At 36.1% G+C, this 19,177-nt stretch overlaps 1 protein-coding gene across 1 annotated transcript; it reads left to right on the forward strand.

Annotated features, from left to right (window-relative positions):
• The first annotated feature begins 50 nt into the window (after positions 1 to 50).
• Positions 51 to 15,527, forward strand: LOC128556381 (cytochrome P450 4F1-like). Its single transcript, XM_053541299.1, has 11 exons — positions 51 to 726; positions 5,778 to 5,934; positions 7,052 to 7,233; positions 9,103 to 9,227; positions 10,730 to 10,792; positions 11,250 to 11,373; positions 11,870 to 12,005; positions 13,611 to 13,740; positions 14,066 to 14,347; positions 14,957 to 15,022; positions 15,333 to 15,527. Exons 1-11 carry the CDS (start codon positions 553 to 555, stop codon positions 15,436 to 15,438), a joined length of 1,545 nt encoding a protein of 514 aa, XP_053397274.1. The 5' UTR covers positions 51 to 552; the 3' UTR covers positions 15,439 to 15,527.
• Positions 15,528 to 19,177: the final 3,650 nt, after the last annotated feature.

A 19,177-nucleotide genomic window follows, 5' to 3' on the forward strand; every position in this document is an offset into this window, starting at 1 on the left:
TCAACTTGTTTTATACAAAAAAAACTCCAAGGGTAAAGATTGCTATTTAAGTATTTTAATGCCAGCTTTATTAAGCGTACAACTGTAAGTGATATTTTGCTACTTTTGCCTGCATGAATCTTCTTACAGATCTTTACAGTTCAACATCGCAAAAGAAATGAATTTTTGGTAAATATCTTAACTTTTTTTCTCTTATCGGCGCAGACGGTACCGCATGCACAGTTTAGTACCCGTGATACAGCCAGCAGTGATGAAGCTACTTGAACGCCACACCGAAAAATAAGATTTATTTATCAATACTATATGTAACCAGATAACAATCTGTAGGTGTGGCGTAAACGACTTCTCCATTTTTCTGTTGCCTTTGGAGGGAAGAAACATAATGTGTAAAATTATCAAAAAAAAAAAAAAAAACATGTTCAAGTTTTGTGAAACAGTCGTAATATATATTTATTGTTAAACTGGGCCCGCATAAAACTTTTCGCCGACTACACAATTGGTAGGAGTGTTTAGAGATTACAGCGTTGATCTATAATGCAGTGTTGATCCATAATGGAAGTGTTTCCTAGATTTTCCTTGATTTTACAAACAATTCTACCAATATTAGGAATTTTTATTTTCTACCATATTGTTTCGTTCATTGTCCGTTTACGGCACCTTAAACAGCGTTTCAAGGGGGCAAAAGGACCGGAAAAATGTCATTGGTTATTTGGCAGCCTCGTTCATGTAAGTAACATTTTCTTTACACTGAGAAACGAAACTACAGTCGCGCTGATACGTTGAAGAAAAAATTTCAAAATAAACTAGGTTAAACAAAAAGTGAAAGTATTAAGAAATAGCCCCAGTTAAATTGTAAACGGTTTAAATTTTAGAGGTCATTATCTAGGCCACAGTGTAATGATTACAAATGCGTTAGCACAGTCCGATATCGGAGTGGAATGTTTAAACAATGTACTACTTGATGTATACATAGATTTTTCTATAATGTTAAAATCTATAGTACCAATTACAAATTAGCTCGGAGGTGAAGCAAACTGTCCAGATTAAACAGATCTTTTGCCGTGTGTGTTCGAAACTCGGTTTCGACAGTAATTTTTATTTCATTTTAGCATAAAATTTTTAGATTCCTTCATGTGTTCTGTGACAACATGACAAAGAAATATCTACAGTCGATATGGCAGATGAGAAAGGTGTAGCAACATATCAAACATGATATTGATTAAATTCACGCACTTTAGCAAATAATGAACATGGTATTATATTATACATGTGTATAAGGACATATATGCAAATACAAACCATCAAAGAAAGAAACAAAAATATTATTCGCTTATATCCAATTGTTATATGCATTTTACCTGTCTGAGCAACCGGCATCAGACCAGAAAAATGCCTCCGCACATTTTATACCCTACCCCTAGTCATAATATAAAAACCATGGCAGTGAACGGGAAAATATACTAACCCATTTCAATCGCGCATTTCTCACCCAAAACGCGCAGTTCGGTAAATGTGTACTATGGATATTGAAGAAGTGGTAATTTATCTTCCATTTCGTACCGGTTACATTCCTCTTAGAGCTTCCTGCGCGTAGTTTATAGTTTCATCAATGTTACAGAAAAAACTTTCCTAGTGAAGTTCTGGTTGAGATTACAAAACTATTCTGATTTGCTGTTGTGAAAATGTATGTTAGTCGTCGTTTAACTTCACGTGTACGCTAAAATGTGCATAATGCAGCATAAATGTACAATTTGTGGATTAAATAAACAGTACAGATGTATACCAATTTATGACTTCAAATTCAATTCTAAGATCTTCATTTCGAAGATGAATTTCATTCATCATTTCAAGTTGTTTTTGTTTGTTTACATTTCGCCTAATATGTGCAACTGCTGTGACCTCTAGGCCGGATGTTCATTAGGGAAGTTCACGCAAGTTTTTTTCTGTAACATAAAATATGTGGAGTATCACTGCAAATATATGAAATATTGAGTCAATATGGCTGCATAGCGCAAGATTGGAGAAACCGCTTGTTCAATATACTTGGTACCCATTCATCGAACTGCGCGTTTAGGATGAGAAAAGTACGATTAAAATAGATCAGTGCATCTCCCCGTTTATGACCATGGTTCTGATAATTTACTAAGGGTGTGCATTTTCATTCTGGTCAAGCGCCAGTAGACTGAGCTATGTTGCAGTATACTAACTTGGCAAGCATTACGAATTGTTGTTTTTAAAATGGACTCGTTCTAACCACGTTATCATTGGGGATTCGTACAGCCATTAATCTTTCTATACCCAATTTTCTATATTTTAAGAATATTTCCAAAACCTTGACATGTACAATCACTCTGAATACTACTACAAGCGTTTCAGTATTGCAGTGCTTCAGCATATTTTTATCACGTGTTTTTTCTTTTGTTCCTGTAAGGTATATTTTACCTGTTTACAGGCTGTCATGTTTAAGACGCTAATAATAATCCTAAACAGAGTGAGAAAACTCTATTTAAATTTTAATCCGTTGGTACGGAATCCAGCTATTGCCAACATGACTTAAAAGCTCGTGTATTTTTAGCATGCCTTACCAGGTTGGCCAACACAGGTGACTTTTCGATATGGTACACAAGGCCAAAAAACTCGATTTAGGTAACGTTTTTGTTTATCTTTTTTAAAACCTGACAGATTGTGATATTATAAAGAAACATCAAAGACAGGAAAATGAGTATTTTCCTATATATTATTTCACAAATGTGCAATGTATGATAGTTTTGTTGATATCAATTATTTAATTTAAAGTTGTGATCCGCAAAGAATGACATCTCTTGCCTTGGACAAGTATTTATAAGCAGATATATCTATTATTTTACTTCCCTTGCAATGAAAACGATTTAAGACACAATATCGTACTTTATATTTACGCTCCACTGCCGATGCAGTTCATTTATGTCACAATAAAGACACAAGATAAAAGTGAATTGAAAATGTCTGACATCTAACCAATGTCAGACGTTTTATTAGAAAGTAATATTATTTAGTTATCTAAACGTAGTACAAAATTAGTTATATAGCTATAAAATTGTGACATAAAGTAGGACAAAGCAAAGTCCAATAACTTTAAAAACTTTGACTAGATATAACAGATCAAGGAAAAGAAAGCATCATTATAATAAGACATTGTGACTAGAAAACTTGTTCAGCGACATTTTCAAACAAAACATAATAGCAGAGCAAGGTGGGTGGTGGGGCGGTATGTGGAAAAAACAAAATAAAATAAGAAAAACTTCTCTGTATTTATTCCGATGTTTTCCGCTCAAAACGAGGCTAAAGATAATGAAAGGTGGAAAAGGTCCGAAAAGGATAAGTAACAACAATGAAGTGGTAAGACCCCTATGCACTGCTATTATGGACACATGTAAAAATTAGTAGCTAAAAGGCAAATATAAACAACTTTATATCATTTCAATCTATAAAGTATGGTTTTATATTTACGCTCCACTGCCGATGCAGTTCATTTATGTCACAATAAAGACACAAGATAAAAGTGGATTGAAAATGTCTGACATCTAACCAATGTCAGACGTTTTATTAGAAAGTAATATTATTTAGTTATCAAAACGTAGTACAAAATTAGTTACATAGCTATAAAATTGTGACATAAAGTAGGACATAGCAAAGTCCAAAACCAGTCCAACCAGAGGTCTGACGACAAGGGTCAATGACATTCCCTCCACATATTCCATGCCAGAATATCTGCAACCTGTTGGAATCTAGATTCATATTTATCTGCTGATTTTCAACACACCATCTCTGTAGCCTTCGAGTGAATGAATGACCTGGTATAAGAATGTTAATGGGAAGTGGCATAGTTAATATTGTAAAGTGACGATTGTAAAGTATTGGCAGTAGTAAGAACAATGGGATCGGCTACAACCCACGCTATAAATTGCCAAAAGTAGGTCAGAAACGTGTTTCTTTGTTCCTTCTTTGTTCTATCCGAATTTTAAGTTTACCCGTAATTCGTACGTAAATTACTCAGTCAAATCAAAGTTAGTTATATAATTAAGAAAAAACTGCTAAAATTATCGATTATCAGAAGAATATGTAGCTGAAAAAAAAAATAAGAAAAACTTCTCTGTATTTTTTCCGATGTTTTCCGCTCAAAACGAGGCTAAAGATAATGAAAGGGGGAAAAGGTCCGAAAAGGATAAGTAACAACAATAACGTGGTAAGACCCCTATGCACTGCTATTATGGACACATGTAAAAATTAGTAGCTAAAAGGCAAATATAAACAACTTTATATCATTTCAATCTATAAAGTATGTTTTTTTTGCACAACAAAACCATTTAGGATTTATTCATATGTGTTTGATATGTGCCTGCTTCCTATGATTTTTCAACTTACTTATAGTAAAATAATAATTTATCAAACCGATAAAAAACGAAATACCAGTAAGTACCGGTATCTTATAGTGCAGATAATCCACTTTTGCAGTTTAGCTTGTATCAAATTGTTTCAATAGAACACCTGGTAGGATCAGTAATTACATTCCCTGTGCCTTTCCTATGCACAAAGCGTATTCCACTTTTTACATTACTTTCTCCAAACACTTCGCACAATTTCCATTGTGAACGTTATTACCTGCGGCCTGAAGGCCGCAGGTATATTGGAATGCAACAAGTAGTGTAGCACATGGGGAATGGGTGATATCACGTGATTTTTTACCGATATGTTGTTGGTTTATCGCATTTATGGAACGCCGTTTTCGCAATATAGCTGGCGAGCTATATGATATATAGAGAACTGCTTGTGATCTGAATTCCTTATTCATTATTTCATATAATTTATTCAAACTTTCAGCAATGATCAATATTGATACTTAGTTGTGCATAAGAGATTTTTAAATGCTCTTTAATTTCCTGGATTATGGTTCTGTGTTGTTTTACTCTATATGTCAACGACGTCCAGGTGAAAGCATGAATCACATTTGTGACAGCTCTAGTAAAGTGTTTCAATAGTCAAGGAATGTGACCAGATGAGATAAAAGCTATGTTATACATGAACGGGAAATATAGTTATTTTGCTCAAAACAATGACTTTCAGAATTAAGAAATTACAAAGAGCTATAAAAATAAATTTAGATTAGATTAAAAATAGATTATCTCCTGTTGCGATTCTGTGTATTTCATACTTCTTTGGAAATACATATTTCATAGATCTACTTGTAAAACAAGTAGAATGGAGTAATATTTCCTACATTAAAGCATAATGGTACGATAAAAAAACAAGCTCGCTTTTCACCCATAAAGTACTTTTTAGACTGTGGTCACACAAACATCAATAACAATTTCTGGTCTGTTTAACTTCTGGCCGCAGGAAATCTTTCGACTTGTCTACATTTTGGTCACTGAAAACAAATGGACAAAGTGTTTGAGAATAGTACTGAGAAAGTATGACAGACGTTTTTTGCCGTGGAAGACAGACGTTTCCTGTCATCAGCACTATTTATATTTTCAAAATCAGTCATTATAAGCAAAAATGTTATCCGAACAGGGCAATTTTTTTTGCATGTGTGTACGATACCAAACTGTTACATGGATTAGCCAACGTGCTAACAAGCAAGTGTGAAGGGTGGACAAAGTTTGTTCTATATGTAAACGTGTTGCGAAATCATATAACTTTCAAATAAGTCCTAATCAATCTGATCTATATATCTAAATTAATTCTATTTTAAGACCTATATATACACATATCCTGTCATCGACATTATATTTCAGTTCCCAGCTGACCCTCATGAATTAACGATGTTTCTTCTCGACATGGCTAACAACTATGGAAGTGAACAGGGATATGTTTTCTTCTGGGGCATGTTGAAGAAACCAATCGTAATGCCGTGTAGTCCAAAAGTGATGGCGAATATATGTAAAAGCAATGGTAAGCATTGACTGGGATATTGTGACTAGTGATATATGTACTAAGATCCTAGAATATATCTTACTTACTTTTCATTATACTTAAAACTGCAATAAAAATCGTTCAACAAAAGAACAGGTAAAACAAACCATACACAGCCTTAGAACTTGATCTGCTACCACTATGGTCCTTCAAGAAATGGCTCGCTGGGTACATTGATTACAAGCACGAAATAAATTCATGGAGTTTGAACAATACAAGGCGTTTAAGGGGTTTAAGGGTGCGAGAATAAGGCGTGTCTTCTCGAAAAGCTATAGCACCCCTGTTCATTGATGCAGTGCATGTAGAGAGCGTACATGTATTTAAATGAAAACAAATCTTATGTTGAACTGCAGTTAGAAAGTTTAATTTAACTGAGCTAGCTTTCATAAAGACAGATTCTCAACAAAACTTTTAAAGCATGCCTCGTGCTACTGTATCTGACTGGTTCGCCCGCTAAGTTCAATAGAGAGAGCACAGATCTACCGATCACGGGATCGTGAGTTCGATCCTCGGGCGAGACATATGTTCTCTGAGACGATAGATAAAATAATTTGTGTCTGAAGTCGTTTTGTCCTCCACCTCTGATTCATGTGGAGGAACTGGCAGTTACTTGCGGAGAACTTGATAGTACTGATATAGAATCCAGAAACATCTGTTATACATTGCCCGCCGTTACATACTAGAAATTCCGAAACTAAATTCGGTCGAGGTAGTAAAACGAATAAAAGATATCATTATATTACTTAACTTCACTGAAATAATACCATGCTATTATCAAATTAACTCTAATAATGTCTGAAAAATTTCAGACATGTATTATATAAACAATATTACAAAATACGAGGAGCAGAAAGAAGTGCGGTTTAGTTAAAATAGAGAAAAGTAGAAACTTCACAGGTCGCTCAAAACGACAAAAACGAAAATGTTGCAGGCTCGGTTTGATTGAGCCTGTTCATGGACGATAGTGGAAATGCATAAGACTCATGTCAGTTGCAGTTGTTTATAGTTGTCTTGATACTGCTGAGATGAAGTGTACAGTATTTTTTCTGTCCGGATTGCCAATATTTAACGTTTCTTACTGTTTAACATGTATCAGAACCCAAAGCAAAAGGATTTGGGGGTCCTTATCAGCTTTTACAACCGTGGCTCGGAGAAGGTTTACTTACGGCCAATGGCGAAAAATGGGCGCGAAACAGACGTCTGCTAACTCCCGCTTTCCACTTCGAGATACTAAAACCCTACACCAAAGTGTTTAACCAGTCTGCTGATATATTTGTGGTAAGTTTCTCTTTTAACACTCTAAAAACCACTCGTGATATTTTTGTATAAAACTTCTTCAGTACTTTAAAATTTTGGGGGCCTCCATGGCCGAGTGGTTAAGGTCGGTGAGTGCATTTCACTTGCGCCTCATAGATGTAGTTTCGAGCCTCACTCGGAGCGTTGAATTCTTCATGTGAGGAATACATCCAGCTGGCTTACCGCTACAGAAGGTCTGCGGTTCTACCCGTGCACGCATGTGTTGTAATAATGCATGGAGGGGCACCTGGGCTCTTCCTCTACCATCAAAGCTGTAAAGTCGCCATATGACCTATAATTGTGCCGCTTCGACGTTAAACCTGAGACAATAAATAAATAAATGGAATTTTGATTTGTCGTTCTCTTTCTAGAATATGTTACGGACGATCTTACCTTTATCAACGTATTTACATAAATACGAGGGATGTTCGAAATGAATTGCTTATTTCTATCTAGAGACTTCAAATTTCAAGTTAGCCCAAAAGGGCTCATTTCATGCCCTCGAAGTACTCCCCGTGGCTAGAAATGCAAAGTTGCAGCCGATGTATCCACTTCTTGAAGGCGTCACGGTACGCTGATTTGGGCACAGTAATAAGGTACTGATGAATGGCAGGTCCAAGTGCCTGTCGGGACTGGTATTTCCGCCCAGCAAGGAATGATTTCAATTTCGAAACAAAAAGAAATCACATGGGGCAAGGTCTGGGGAATACGGGGGATGAGGCACAACAGTTACTTTTTCTTTCTTCAAAAACGCCGTACCTATTGCGGAGGTATGAGCGGGGGCATTGTCATGTAGAAGACGGACATGTTTAAAACCAGTGGCATGGCGTCGTTTCTGATAATACGTTTTCAGTTTCTTCAGTACTACGTCTTTGTAGTACTTTCCGGTGATGCTTTTGCCCTTTTTCACCGGCACTTTTATTGCGACTCCTTCACCAGAGAAGAAGATTGCATACAAAACCTTCTTTGCACTCAAAGAACGTTTGGCAATTATTGGGCGTTTGCTGTGTTTAGTGGCCCAGATCTTATTGCTAACCTTTCTGACGGGCTCAAAATAATGGACCCAGGTTTCATCACCTGTGAGGACATTGGTAAACTGCTTTTTGTCATATTTTGGAAACATTTGAAGCAGCTTTTTGGCCACTTTAACCCGTTGCCTCTTTTGCTCATCAGTCAACAGATGTGGCACCCATCTAGCAGAAATCTGTCTGACTTTCAAATGCTTCTTCAAAATAAGGTGAACCGTTGATAGTGATATGCCTACCTTTCGTGCAATATCACGAATTGTAAATCTGGCAACTCCTTCAATGATTTCCTTTATTTTGGAAACGATTTCTTTACGAGATGCAGATTTTGGCCTACCTGATTTCGGTGCATTTTTGATGGACTCTACACCAGACTCAAATTTCTTTTTCCACCGCCGAACTGTGTCATAAGACACACAAGAAAGTCCAAAGCAGTAGAAAGTTCAGCCATCAGCTGCTTCAAAGAACATCCAAGTTTTAAGCAAGCTTTGTTGTAAGCCCGTATTTCATCTTTCTTGTCGACGCTTCTACCAACCATTTTTACTACAGTGGTCAATGATTGCGTGTATTCAAATGGCAAATTTTATGTCTTACACTTAGTCTAACATATACATTTATACACCGTTGTCTAGGTATTGAATAACCCTATACAGGCAGGTATTGGTTTTTACCGTGCTCCACTTGGATATCGAGCTAGAGGACAATAAGCAATTCATATCGAACACTCCTCGTATTTAAAGTAGTTATACCAGACAAAATGCAGCATCTGGAATCAGAAGTATTTCAGAATTGTTGTGTTATTGTTTCTTTTGTTTGAATTACTCAGAAAAAGATATCAGCAAAAGCAGAAGTTGGTGAAAGGTTCGACGTGTTCCAGAACGTGTGTTTGTGTACGCTAGAGATAATACTAAAGTGTGCATTTTCATACAAGGAAGATGTGCAGAATGCTGGGTATGTTTGTTTATCTCAGATACATTTAATTGAGAAATAATTTATAGCAAAAGTGTGCTTTAACACTATTTATGCACGATGGGTGGTTATACGTCGGGCGTAATAATTTCACGAGGGCGCAACGACGTATTACCACCCGAGTGCATAAATAGCGTTAAAACACGCTTGTGCTATACATTATTTCGATTCTAATATGCCCTTAATCTAAAACAGTAGATAAAATATAGCAACGCTCTTTCTTGGTCGCAACAAACACTTTGACGTCATCGCACGTTAACGTGACGTCATTCTAGCGTAAGAGTGTTTTAACAGAGACAAGCATATTAGAATACAGGATTGTGACATGACATTTCGTAATTCTTATTCACAGTTTAAAATGGTGATGAGGCAGCTTTTGATATATTAGATGATGAAACATGAATCAAGAAATGTTAACTGCAAACAAAAATCGTAAAACAGTGATTTCTGATGCAGAAAATGGTGTTAGAGGCGGGATGGACGGTGTTTAGTTATATCGTTTAGAAGAATGAGTAGTCTTACTGTGCAAACTAGGAAAAAGTGTGCTTCTATGTGGGGAACTTTTTGAAGCTGATTAGGTCTATAGATAGGAAATAAGACATCCAGTCAAAAACGTACGACGCGTATGTATTTTCGTGTTCGTGTGTCTTCTAGACTCTTTTACACTCTCAGACTTGTTGAAGTTTTCAAGTTAAACACACAGAGCAAGAAAATACTAGTGCGGCTGCTTGCCGTATAACCAAAACAAATCTGAAAGTACTATCCAGAAATAACAAACTCTTCAGCCATGTTAGGCGATGATTTTGACCTGTCTTAACGATCTGTATGACGAGAGGAATTTTGTTTAAAACAATGAAAATGACCGAAGCATGGGAGACATTTTTACTCGTCTTTCTTTGCGAGCAATTTGCAGATGTGCTGTCAAGCTGAGAATCAGCTATAGCTTTTTATAATCCAATGATACTATTTCTAAATGAAAGTTGGTTCCCTTTCCGCAACTGCTCGTATGTGTAACCGTTCGCTTAACCATTCTTTCAGTCTCAGTTATGTTGAACACTGGCGTAATCAACGGATTACTAACAGCAAACATTGTTATACAGTACGACAGCAAACACGATCCAAATTAATTTATATAAAACCAAAGATACTCGTCCTAAATGACTGTTTTTCTTTTATGTAACTTCTCGATGGTATTCAAATAAGTGCCTCAATTATGTTAAACATTGGCAAAGTAAACGGGCCGCTGACTATAGCCTTTACATAAAAGCACACCCTGTTGTACTGTCGGCCAAGTTAAAATTGCGTGTGTGTGGCAGATGTACAGCAGCCAAATTCGCCAACAGGCGCCGTAGCACATGTCGATAAAAATCCAACAGTTACTCCATTACTTCTTAGACCTATTACAACATTTCATGACATTTTTGGTTTTAATTTTTTTAACCATTATGGTATCTTGATAAAGCAACTATCTTGTTCAATTACAGCGATTCTAATCCATATGTGAAAACAGTTAATAGAATCACAGATGCTGTCACATATAGAATTCTGTAAGTAAGATTTCTCTTTTGCGTGCCTCATTCAAATCCTTGTTTATTCAGATTTAAGATAGTCTTACAATTTGTATTTGAATTCAGATATGTATTTGGAATAATGCATTGTCGCTGCGACTGTTGTTGTTATAAGTCGGTTAAAAATGGCATCTTATTTTCATGGTCATTTATAAATCCAGTGTCACAACGAAATAATTTCCTTGCTTTTACTAAATTCACTGAGTATGAATTACACTTAAATAATCTTTTTAATAGAAAAACAAACATTAACTGTAAAAATAGGCATTACGTTTTCACAATAAATGCTTATATATAAACTCAAACACATAAAAACATATGAACACATAACTGGAACGCGGAAATGAATGTATTTGGTCTCTTGGTGTACACTGTATTTCGAATTTATTTGGTGTGTAATAATTATATAATGCGTATATACACTCAAATTTCACAGAAATCCAATTATGTATTATGACACCATCTGGAATATGAGTTCAGTTGGGCGACAGTTCAAGAAAGATTGTGAATATGTACACTCAGTTGCAGAGGAAATCATAGACAAGCGGAGAGATGCACTGGTATTTATTTCATATTTCAATATTTTTGGATTGACGAGTCTGCATGAAATCAGATTTTACCCTTTCAAATCTACACGAAAGATGATCAAAATGCTCGTGATAAAAAAAATCATATTACTAAGTATAAAAGAAAATGACAGTGGAAACAGTTTGCGATCTTCTTTGCCCCACCTCTAGCCTCCAGCTAGACTCTATCCACGTGTTAATATTAAATTGTTAACTCATTTGTTCCTGATTCATAATACAGTTCAAGAAAATCACAAAATCCAAAAGTCTGTCCTTTATTGCATTTATATGTATGAAGTAACTTGTTAATATTTTTTGTGTTTAGATACAATGTTTGCTTAGTCTATTGGCATTTTGTCGAAACTTACTTCATGTACATTGTAATTTATTTCAACAACAGTATTTTAACTGACAAATTTCTTTCCTTCTTTTTTTCTGAACATTCATCGCGAAACTTTTACACTTTTATCTCACTGTATATATGTAAAAGGAAGAGACAGGAGGAAGTTCCAAGAGCAGTCGGTATGTTGACTTTCTGGATATCCTTCTAACAGCGTGTGACGAGGAAGGTCGGGGTCTTACAAGAATGGAAATCCGGAATGAGGTTGACACGTTCCTATTTGAAGGTGATTTAAATATTCGGAGTAATTAATAGGCTAGCAGTTGTTTTAACTGTAATATGCGTAAGAAACAAAACTTTATCCGGAAGTCGCGGGTTGCTGCCAGTCCACTTAGCTCAGTTGGGAGAGCAGGAATCTACAGATCATTACGTCTTGAGTTTGTTTCCTGAACAAGCGTATGTCTTCGGGATGACTTTATAAAAATGTTGGAAATGATTTCGTCCTTCACCTCTTATTCATGTGGAAAGGTTTACGGTTACTAGCGGAGAACAGAAAAGTGCTATTATATAATCCAGGAACACTAGTTAGGTTAACTGTTCGCCGTTGCATAAGTGAAATACGGTTGAAAAAACGGCGCTTAACTGAAATTACAATGACCACAAACATTAACACAATGCATGTACATGATATGCATTTATATTGACCTTTAAAATGTAAAAGAGGTAAAGATTTGTTGGGTTTTTTTTTTTTTGTTATTTACTTTGAAAGAGAGCCAGTGTTACACAATCAAAATGTTTGGAGTAAGACATGCGTAATGTTTCAGCCATGTAAATTGCAGTGCTGATATTAACCTTTACCCTGCTAAATTTCTAAAATGAACTGGTCTATCATTCAATTTGGGCAATGCCATTTATTATTCAAAGGGGTGTTCACTGAAAATTTACTGACTGAATAGCGAACAGTGCAGACCATGATCAGACTGCACGGATGTGCAGGCTGATCTTGGTCTGCACTGGTCGCAAAGGCTGAATCACTTGCCGCCAGCAGGCTTAAGGTTAAAATGTAGTTTATTTCAGATTTCAAAACTACAAATTATTCTTTTACATCAAATTTAGAATAGGCCATGTCTTTAAAACAAACAAGAGTAATAATATTTATATTTTCTCAAAGGCTTTATGAAATACATACGCGACGAAAATCGGGACCGATCCCTCTACGGTAACATGCCATATACCGAATGAGATACATGTATATACTATCGAATTAAAAATGTGTAGTTCCGGCACGTGCATAGAGCGTCTGACTTCGGATTTCTTGGGAGAATATGCTTATAAGCGTCCGCATAACTTGTCCGAACCGCAACGTCTTGCACATCAGTATATATAGGGCGGTGTTGTTTTATTTCCAGAATCTACCTTTACATTGATAGAGAATCGATCCTGCGCGAAGGAACAAAAACGGGACCGATCCCTTTACGGTAACATGCGATATACCGAATGAGATACGTACTTCAGAGTTAAAATCGAATCGATTCTTGATTGAGGCAGTGCCTTATTTCATATTACTTGAAAACAAAACACTGACTTCTAAATGTTTATAAAGATCGTTGTGATATAAACTTTGCAAGCGAATATTACCCTTACTCTGCTAAAAAATTTGTCCATCTTTCAATTTGAAAAATACTATTAACTGCTTAAAGGGGTGCTCATTTAAAATATAATAACTGAATGCCGAATAGTGCAGATCTTGATCAGACAGTACGGATGTGCAGGCTGGTCATGATCTACACTAGTCGGAGAGGTAGAATCAATCGTGTCAAGCATGATAAGGGCTAAAATGCATTTATAGTGAGATTAAGGATTATTAAAACCATTATTTACACTTTCTAAGGTCATGACACAACAGCTAGTGCCATATCATGGATCATGTATTCTCTGGCGGAAAATCCCGAATGTCAACAAAAATGTCAGACGGAGATTGACGAGATACTTGGCGACAAGGAGACTGATGATTTGGAATGGTATAATGCCGGAATATTTGTATACCGCTTATACTAGCAATTTTCAAGTTTTATCGATATTCACATAAAATCTGTATTACTTTCCCTGATAGAAGCAAAATGCACGTGGCTACTTTGAGTTGGTGAGGGGAAAACCTCGATATGATTGTAAAGTAATATCAGAATTGTTATTGTTTGACTTCAAATATTTAAGAAATGCAAGATTAGTGTTTGGTATTACTTATGTACACCGTATCTTTACACATACGTTAATCAGTTTAGCTATTATCATTAACATATTTGTAATTATTCTATATTCACTCTCGAGTATTCGAAATTTCAACAGGTCTGACTTGAACCAGTTAGATTACGTAACAATGTGTATCAAAGAAGGAATGCGCTTACATTCTCCGGTCGCTAGTATAATGCGTGAAACAACGCAAGATTATGATCTTGGCGATAGAATTGCCCCAGAAGGAACCATGGTCATTATGAATATATGGATGTACCATCATATGGAGAAAATATGGGGACCAGACCACATGGAGTTTAAACCAGAACGATTTTCTAAAGAAAATATCGATAAGATGGACCATTTCCAGTATGTGCCGTTTTCAGCTGGACCTAGGTGAGTTTCTGTTTTATAAATCCTAACTTACAAAAACATTCCAATGTGTATTTTCCTTTTGTTACGTTTTATATAACGTCGATGAAATACGGTCATGTGTCGAACCTAATTATATGGGGAATTTTTCGAGGGTACGAGCGGATCGCCGGTTTAACAACTTACGCCAGTTGTGTTGCTTCTCACGTGGATGTATTTGACACCCAAAGCGGGTTTAGATCTAAGTCTCGCAGCGATTTCAAGCCAACGACCACATGCATCCGACAAATACATGAACATGCAGGTCCCCTTTTACAAGTGTTGTTTGTTTAAACCCTCTGTAGTTTTGACTTGTTAGACAAGCCAGTATTTGTGCCTTCGTATGCAGTGGCTTCGTAACCTCACTGCAGTCACAAAGCATAATAAACTCGAAGAGCGCTTGACACATTATACTCTTCTTTCCGTTCCTCGCATCCCCCCCCCCCCCCCCACCCAACACACACACACACGCGCGCACACGCAGGCATATACGCGGGCACGCGCGCAAGTACAACAATTAACTTCCTTCATATTTAATTCGGGTTCATTTTGGCGAGTTTAGATTTTTGAAATGGCTGTCATATATTTTTTCAGGAACTGTATCGGACAGAACTTTGCAATGAACGAAGAAAAGATTGTACTGTCAAAGTTGCTGAGAAAGTAAGTATACTGTGCAGGTGCGTAGCTACCTGTAAGTAAAATACGCAGAGCTCTGCGTTCGCATGATCTGTGAATAATTGGACACAGAAGCGGTATAAAAATGCAGTGTAACAACGGATGTAGGTGGATTACATGTTATATATCTTAACATTAAAGAATTCTATTAGTTAATTAAATTCAACATTATTTTTTCTTCTATATGTCAATTTAGATTCATTCATGTGCTATATTTCTATATTTCAATAACAGATATATATGTTCTGATTATACAAGATTGCTCATTTCAAATTGTTAATGCTGTATATTTCAGTTTTACATTTAGACTGGATCCTGACCATAAAGTTAAGAGGAACATTTCAGCCGTTATGAGAACGAAAGATGGAATGTACATGTTCGCTGAGAAACGGAAACACTGAAGACGACGGTGTTTACGTGTGAATGACACATAAAGAAAAATATATGTTCAATCTTTTAGTTAACTGGATAAATAAAAATAAAAATATCAGCACTCTTCTGGTTTGCTCCCCGTCTGTTTGTCCGTCCGTCCATCAGACAGTCACACAAAATGGAATCTTTTGATAATTTCAAAAGTGCAAGATAGTATTTCAGGAAACTTGGTGTAAGGATGGCAGTTCGGAAAATCTGCACATATATCTGTGGTAACAACAAATACCCCAACATGTGACAAATAAATTGATCCTGTTATAACCTACAAAAACAAGAACTTTTTAATGACAGAATACAGGTAGAAAACTTATCATTATTTCATTATCTCCATGTTTCCACCTATTCGTTCAGCTGACTGTCTGTCCATTAGTCACAAATGATGAATTTTGCCATAACTTTCCATGTACTTGATAGTTTTTTCTTGAAACTTGTCACATGGATAGAAAGCAGTAAGGACAATAATTATGTACAACAGTTTATTTTGTCATTTTGTTTTTCGTTCGTTCGTCTGTCTGTCTGTCTGTCCATCCTTTAGTCACGAAAGATAGATCCTACAATAACTTACCACTACAAGACGTATTTCATGAAATCTAGTTTTTTAGATGATTGGCTATTTTGAAAATATGCAAGTCTTTCAAATGAGTTTCAATATTATAAACCATGTGGTTTGTACGACACTTAATACATTGTATTACCAATGCATGTTCCTATGAGACTTTTAAAAAATGTATATATACTATGCATTCGCAATTTTAGAGTCTGAAGTAAAGGATAAAGTTTTGAATTCTTTGTTGCATTTTGTTCATTTTCTTGTAAGTTTCTATTTCTGGATAGCTAGACAAGAACTGATTAAGGATTCGATTTTCCATCCGATGGTATGCAGGCACAGAACAATGTTGTCCGTTGAAATGTTGAAACAACTTCTACTTACAGTTTCATTCCAGAGGTGCGCGTGTATGTTTTATACTGATACAGTTTACGGCTTAATATTCTGAAATCACCAGTAAATAAATGTTGTGCATAATTTATGTCAGAAACTAAGGGAATGATAATTTAATGATACTTGTACTGTTATTTCCGAAACGATTGTCTGTCTAATTAGAACCTTGTAACGGATACTCCCATAAGAAAATAAGAGTGAAAATTGTCAGCATTGAACGTAAGTAAACCAGTACTACAAGTTAAATCCTGTATGTACAAAATAAGAGCAAACTCGTGCTGGGTATGTTCACGGGATGTAAAAGATTGTGCAACACCTCTCATGCCCACTAGCCCCGGCTAGCGGAACTATTTATCCAGAAAACACTGAATGGTCTCCATAAGCCCAAAGAGCCAGGAAATCTAACAACACCGTGTACGAATTTTTCGGATGAATTCTTACACGCAACGACTGCAGTTGTGATCGTGAATGAAGTCTGTAAGAAGATCCTTTAGAAGACTGGAACGCAACTAAATGCATGGAAAAAGTTAATCCCCGTAATGAAAACAAAGAGGATGATATAAATAATGCATGCAATAAGGTCAAAATAGAAGATAATTATCAAATTGATCATGATAATTATACCACTGTTGATGGTTGTTACGATTATGATATCGATAGAAATACTACATTTAACTAAATCATATTGACCAGTTGGTAACGTCAAAATTGCGCTGCTTCCATTTTGCGGCATAATGTGAATTTGTAATCTTATTTCATTGTAAGGTATAAACATGACTTGAAATGTAGTAATGTAATGTGTGAAGTGTGGTGTAAAGAGATGAAAACTGATCGCGACCACGCGACTACCCCACCCCTCCAACTCCAACCTCACATACACCCTCACCCAAGCCAATTGTTAGTCAATATCACTATAACACGTACACGCACTGAAGAATAGATGACAATCATAAAACAGGTTTTGTTACAATTTCAGCATGTTTTAAAAATGCACCTTTGTAATATCAATGCTAATTTTTGTCCTGTTAGTTTGTATGGTTGCATGAATATGTGCTGGCCGTCCTCGCCAGGTATATGTATGTTTTTGACAACACAGAAAATGACGTCAATCGACCTTCAGCTATTTCCGGAAGTAAATAAAATGAAAGTAGAAATGATAAACTTGAAAACGAAAGCCGCATTTTGATCCGTAGATAGTCAGGGGTCACGCGCAGGGGTCACCCCGTCTAAATGTATCCGCGTGGACTTCTTTTTTTTCTTCTTTTCATTTTTGCTATTGAGGAGCCAATTTTCAGCACTTTACTACGAATTGAACTTACATGGGCTTTAGTACAGCATGTCAGCTTTTAATCGATGAAAAAGTATTTGAGCTCTGGATAAACACAAATCCCACAGGGATCCGTAACGGACCAAGGGTACATTGATGATTTTGGAACTTCATCAAATCGCTCAAAATGTCATTTTTGATGTTGTCTAAGAGTGTCAGTATATGCCTCAGATGTAAGATATAACCGTATTTGAGAGCTGCAGACCTAGACATTTCAGAAATATTTTCAAAATAAGTTTCGTGTAATAAATGTTGTTTCTACGGAAGCGTGAAAGGGCCATCAGACACACGCTAATACGTTTTAGTACGTTAAGGCTGCGGAAAGGATATACAGATTTTCTAAAATGCATTTTAGTTTAACCATTTTTGTCTCAAACGTCAGTTTTCGTACAGACGTGTTAAAAAATGTCGAAAAAGCACTGATTTTTAGATCAAAAATGATTTCTCTAATATACAGATTTCCTAAAATGCATTTTAGTTTAACCATTTTTGTCTCAAACGTCAATTTTCATACAGACGTGTTAAGAAATGTCGAAAAAGCACTGATTTTTAGATAAAAAATGATTTCTCTAATAACCTCAGGACGGCCAGCACATATTCATGCAACCTCGCCAGGTATATGTATGTTTCTGACAACACAGAAAATGACGTCACTCGACCTTCAGCTATTTCCGGAAGTAAATAAAATGAAAGTAGAAATGATAAACTTGAAAACGAAAGCCGCATTTTGATTCGTAGATAGTCAGGGGTCACGCAGAGGGGTCACCCCGTCTAAATGTATCCGCGTGCGTGGACTTCGTTTTTTTTTTTTTTTTTTTTTTTTTTTTTGCTATTGTGGAGCCAATTTTCAGCACTTTATTACGAACTGAACTTACCTGGGCTTTAGTACAGCATGTCAGCTTTTAATCGATGAAAAAGTATTTGAGCTCTGGATAAGCACAAATCCCACAGGGGTCCGTAACGGACCAAGGGTACATTGATAAATTGATAATTTTGGAACTTCATCAAATCGCTCAAAATGTCATTTTTGATGTTGTCTGAGAGTGTCAGTATATGCCTCAGATGTAAGATATAACCGTATTTGATAGCTGCAGACCTAGACATTTCAGAAATATTTTCAAAATAAGTTTCGTGTAATAAATGTTGTTTCTACGGAAGCGTGAAAGGGCCATCAGACGCTAATAAGTTTTAGTACGTTAAGGCTGCGGAAAGGATATGGATCTCATACATTCTTACATTTAAAACTTTTTTAACGCGAAATACCTTCTTTCCTTAAAGGCGCAGACGTTGCCTTATGCACAGTTTAGTTCCCGTGATACAGCAGAGATGAAAATATTTGAAAGCCACAAGGAAAAAAAGATATACAATGTATATCATTCTTATATGCTTGCCTCTGTTAAAGCACTCTTGCGCTAGAATGATGTCACATTAACGTGCGGTG

The sequence above is a fragment of the Mercenaria mercenaria genome, chromosome 4 (assembly GCF_021730395.1).
Source record: "Mercenaria mercenaria strain notata chromosome 4, MADL_Memer_1, whole genome shotgun sequence".
Classification (NCBI taxonomy): domain Eukaryota; kingdom Metazoa; phylum Mollusca; class Bivalvia; order Venerida; family Veneridae; genus Mercenaria; species Mercenaria mercenaria.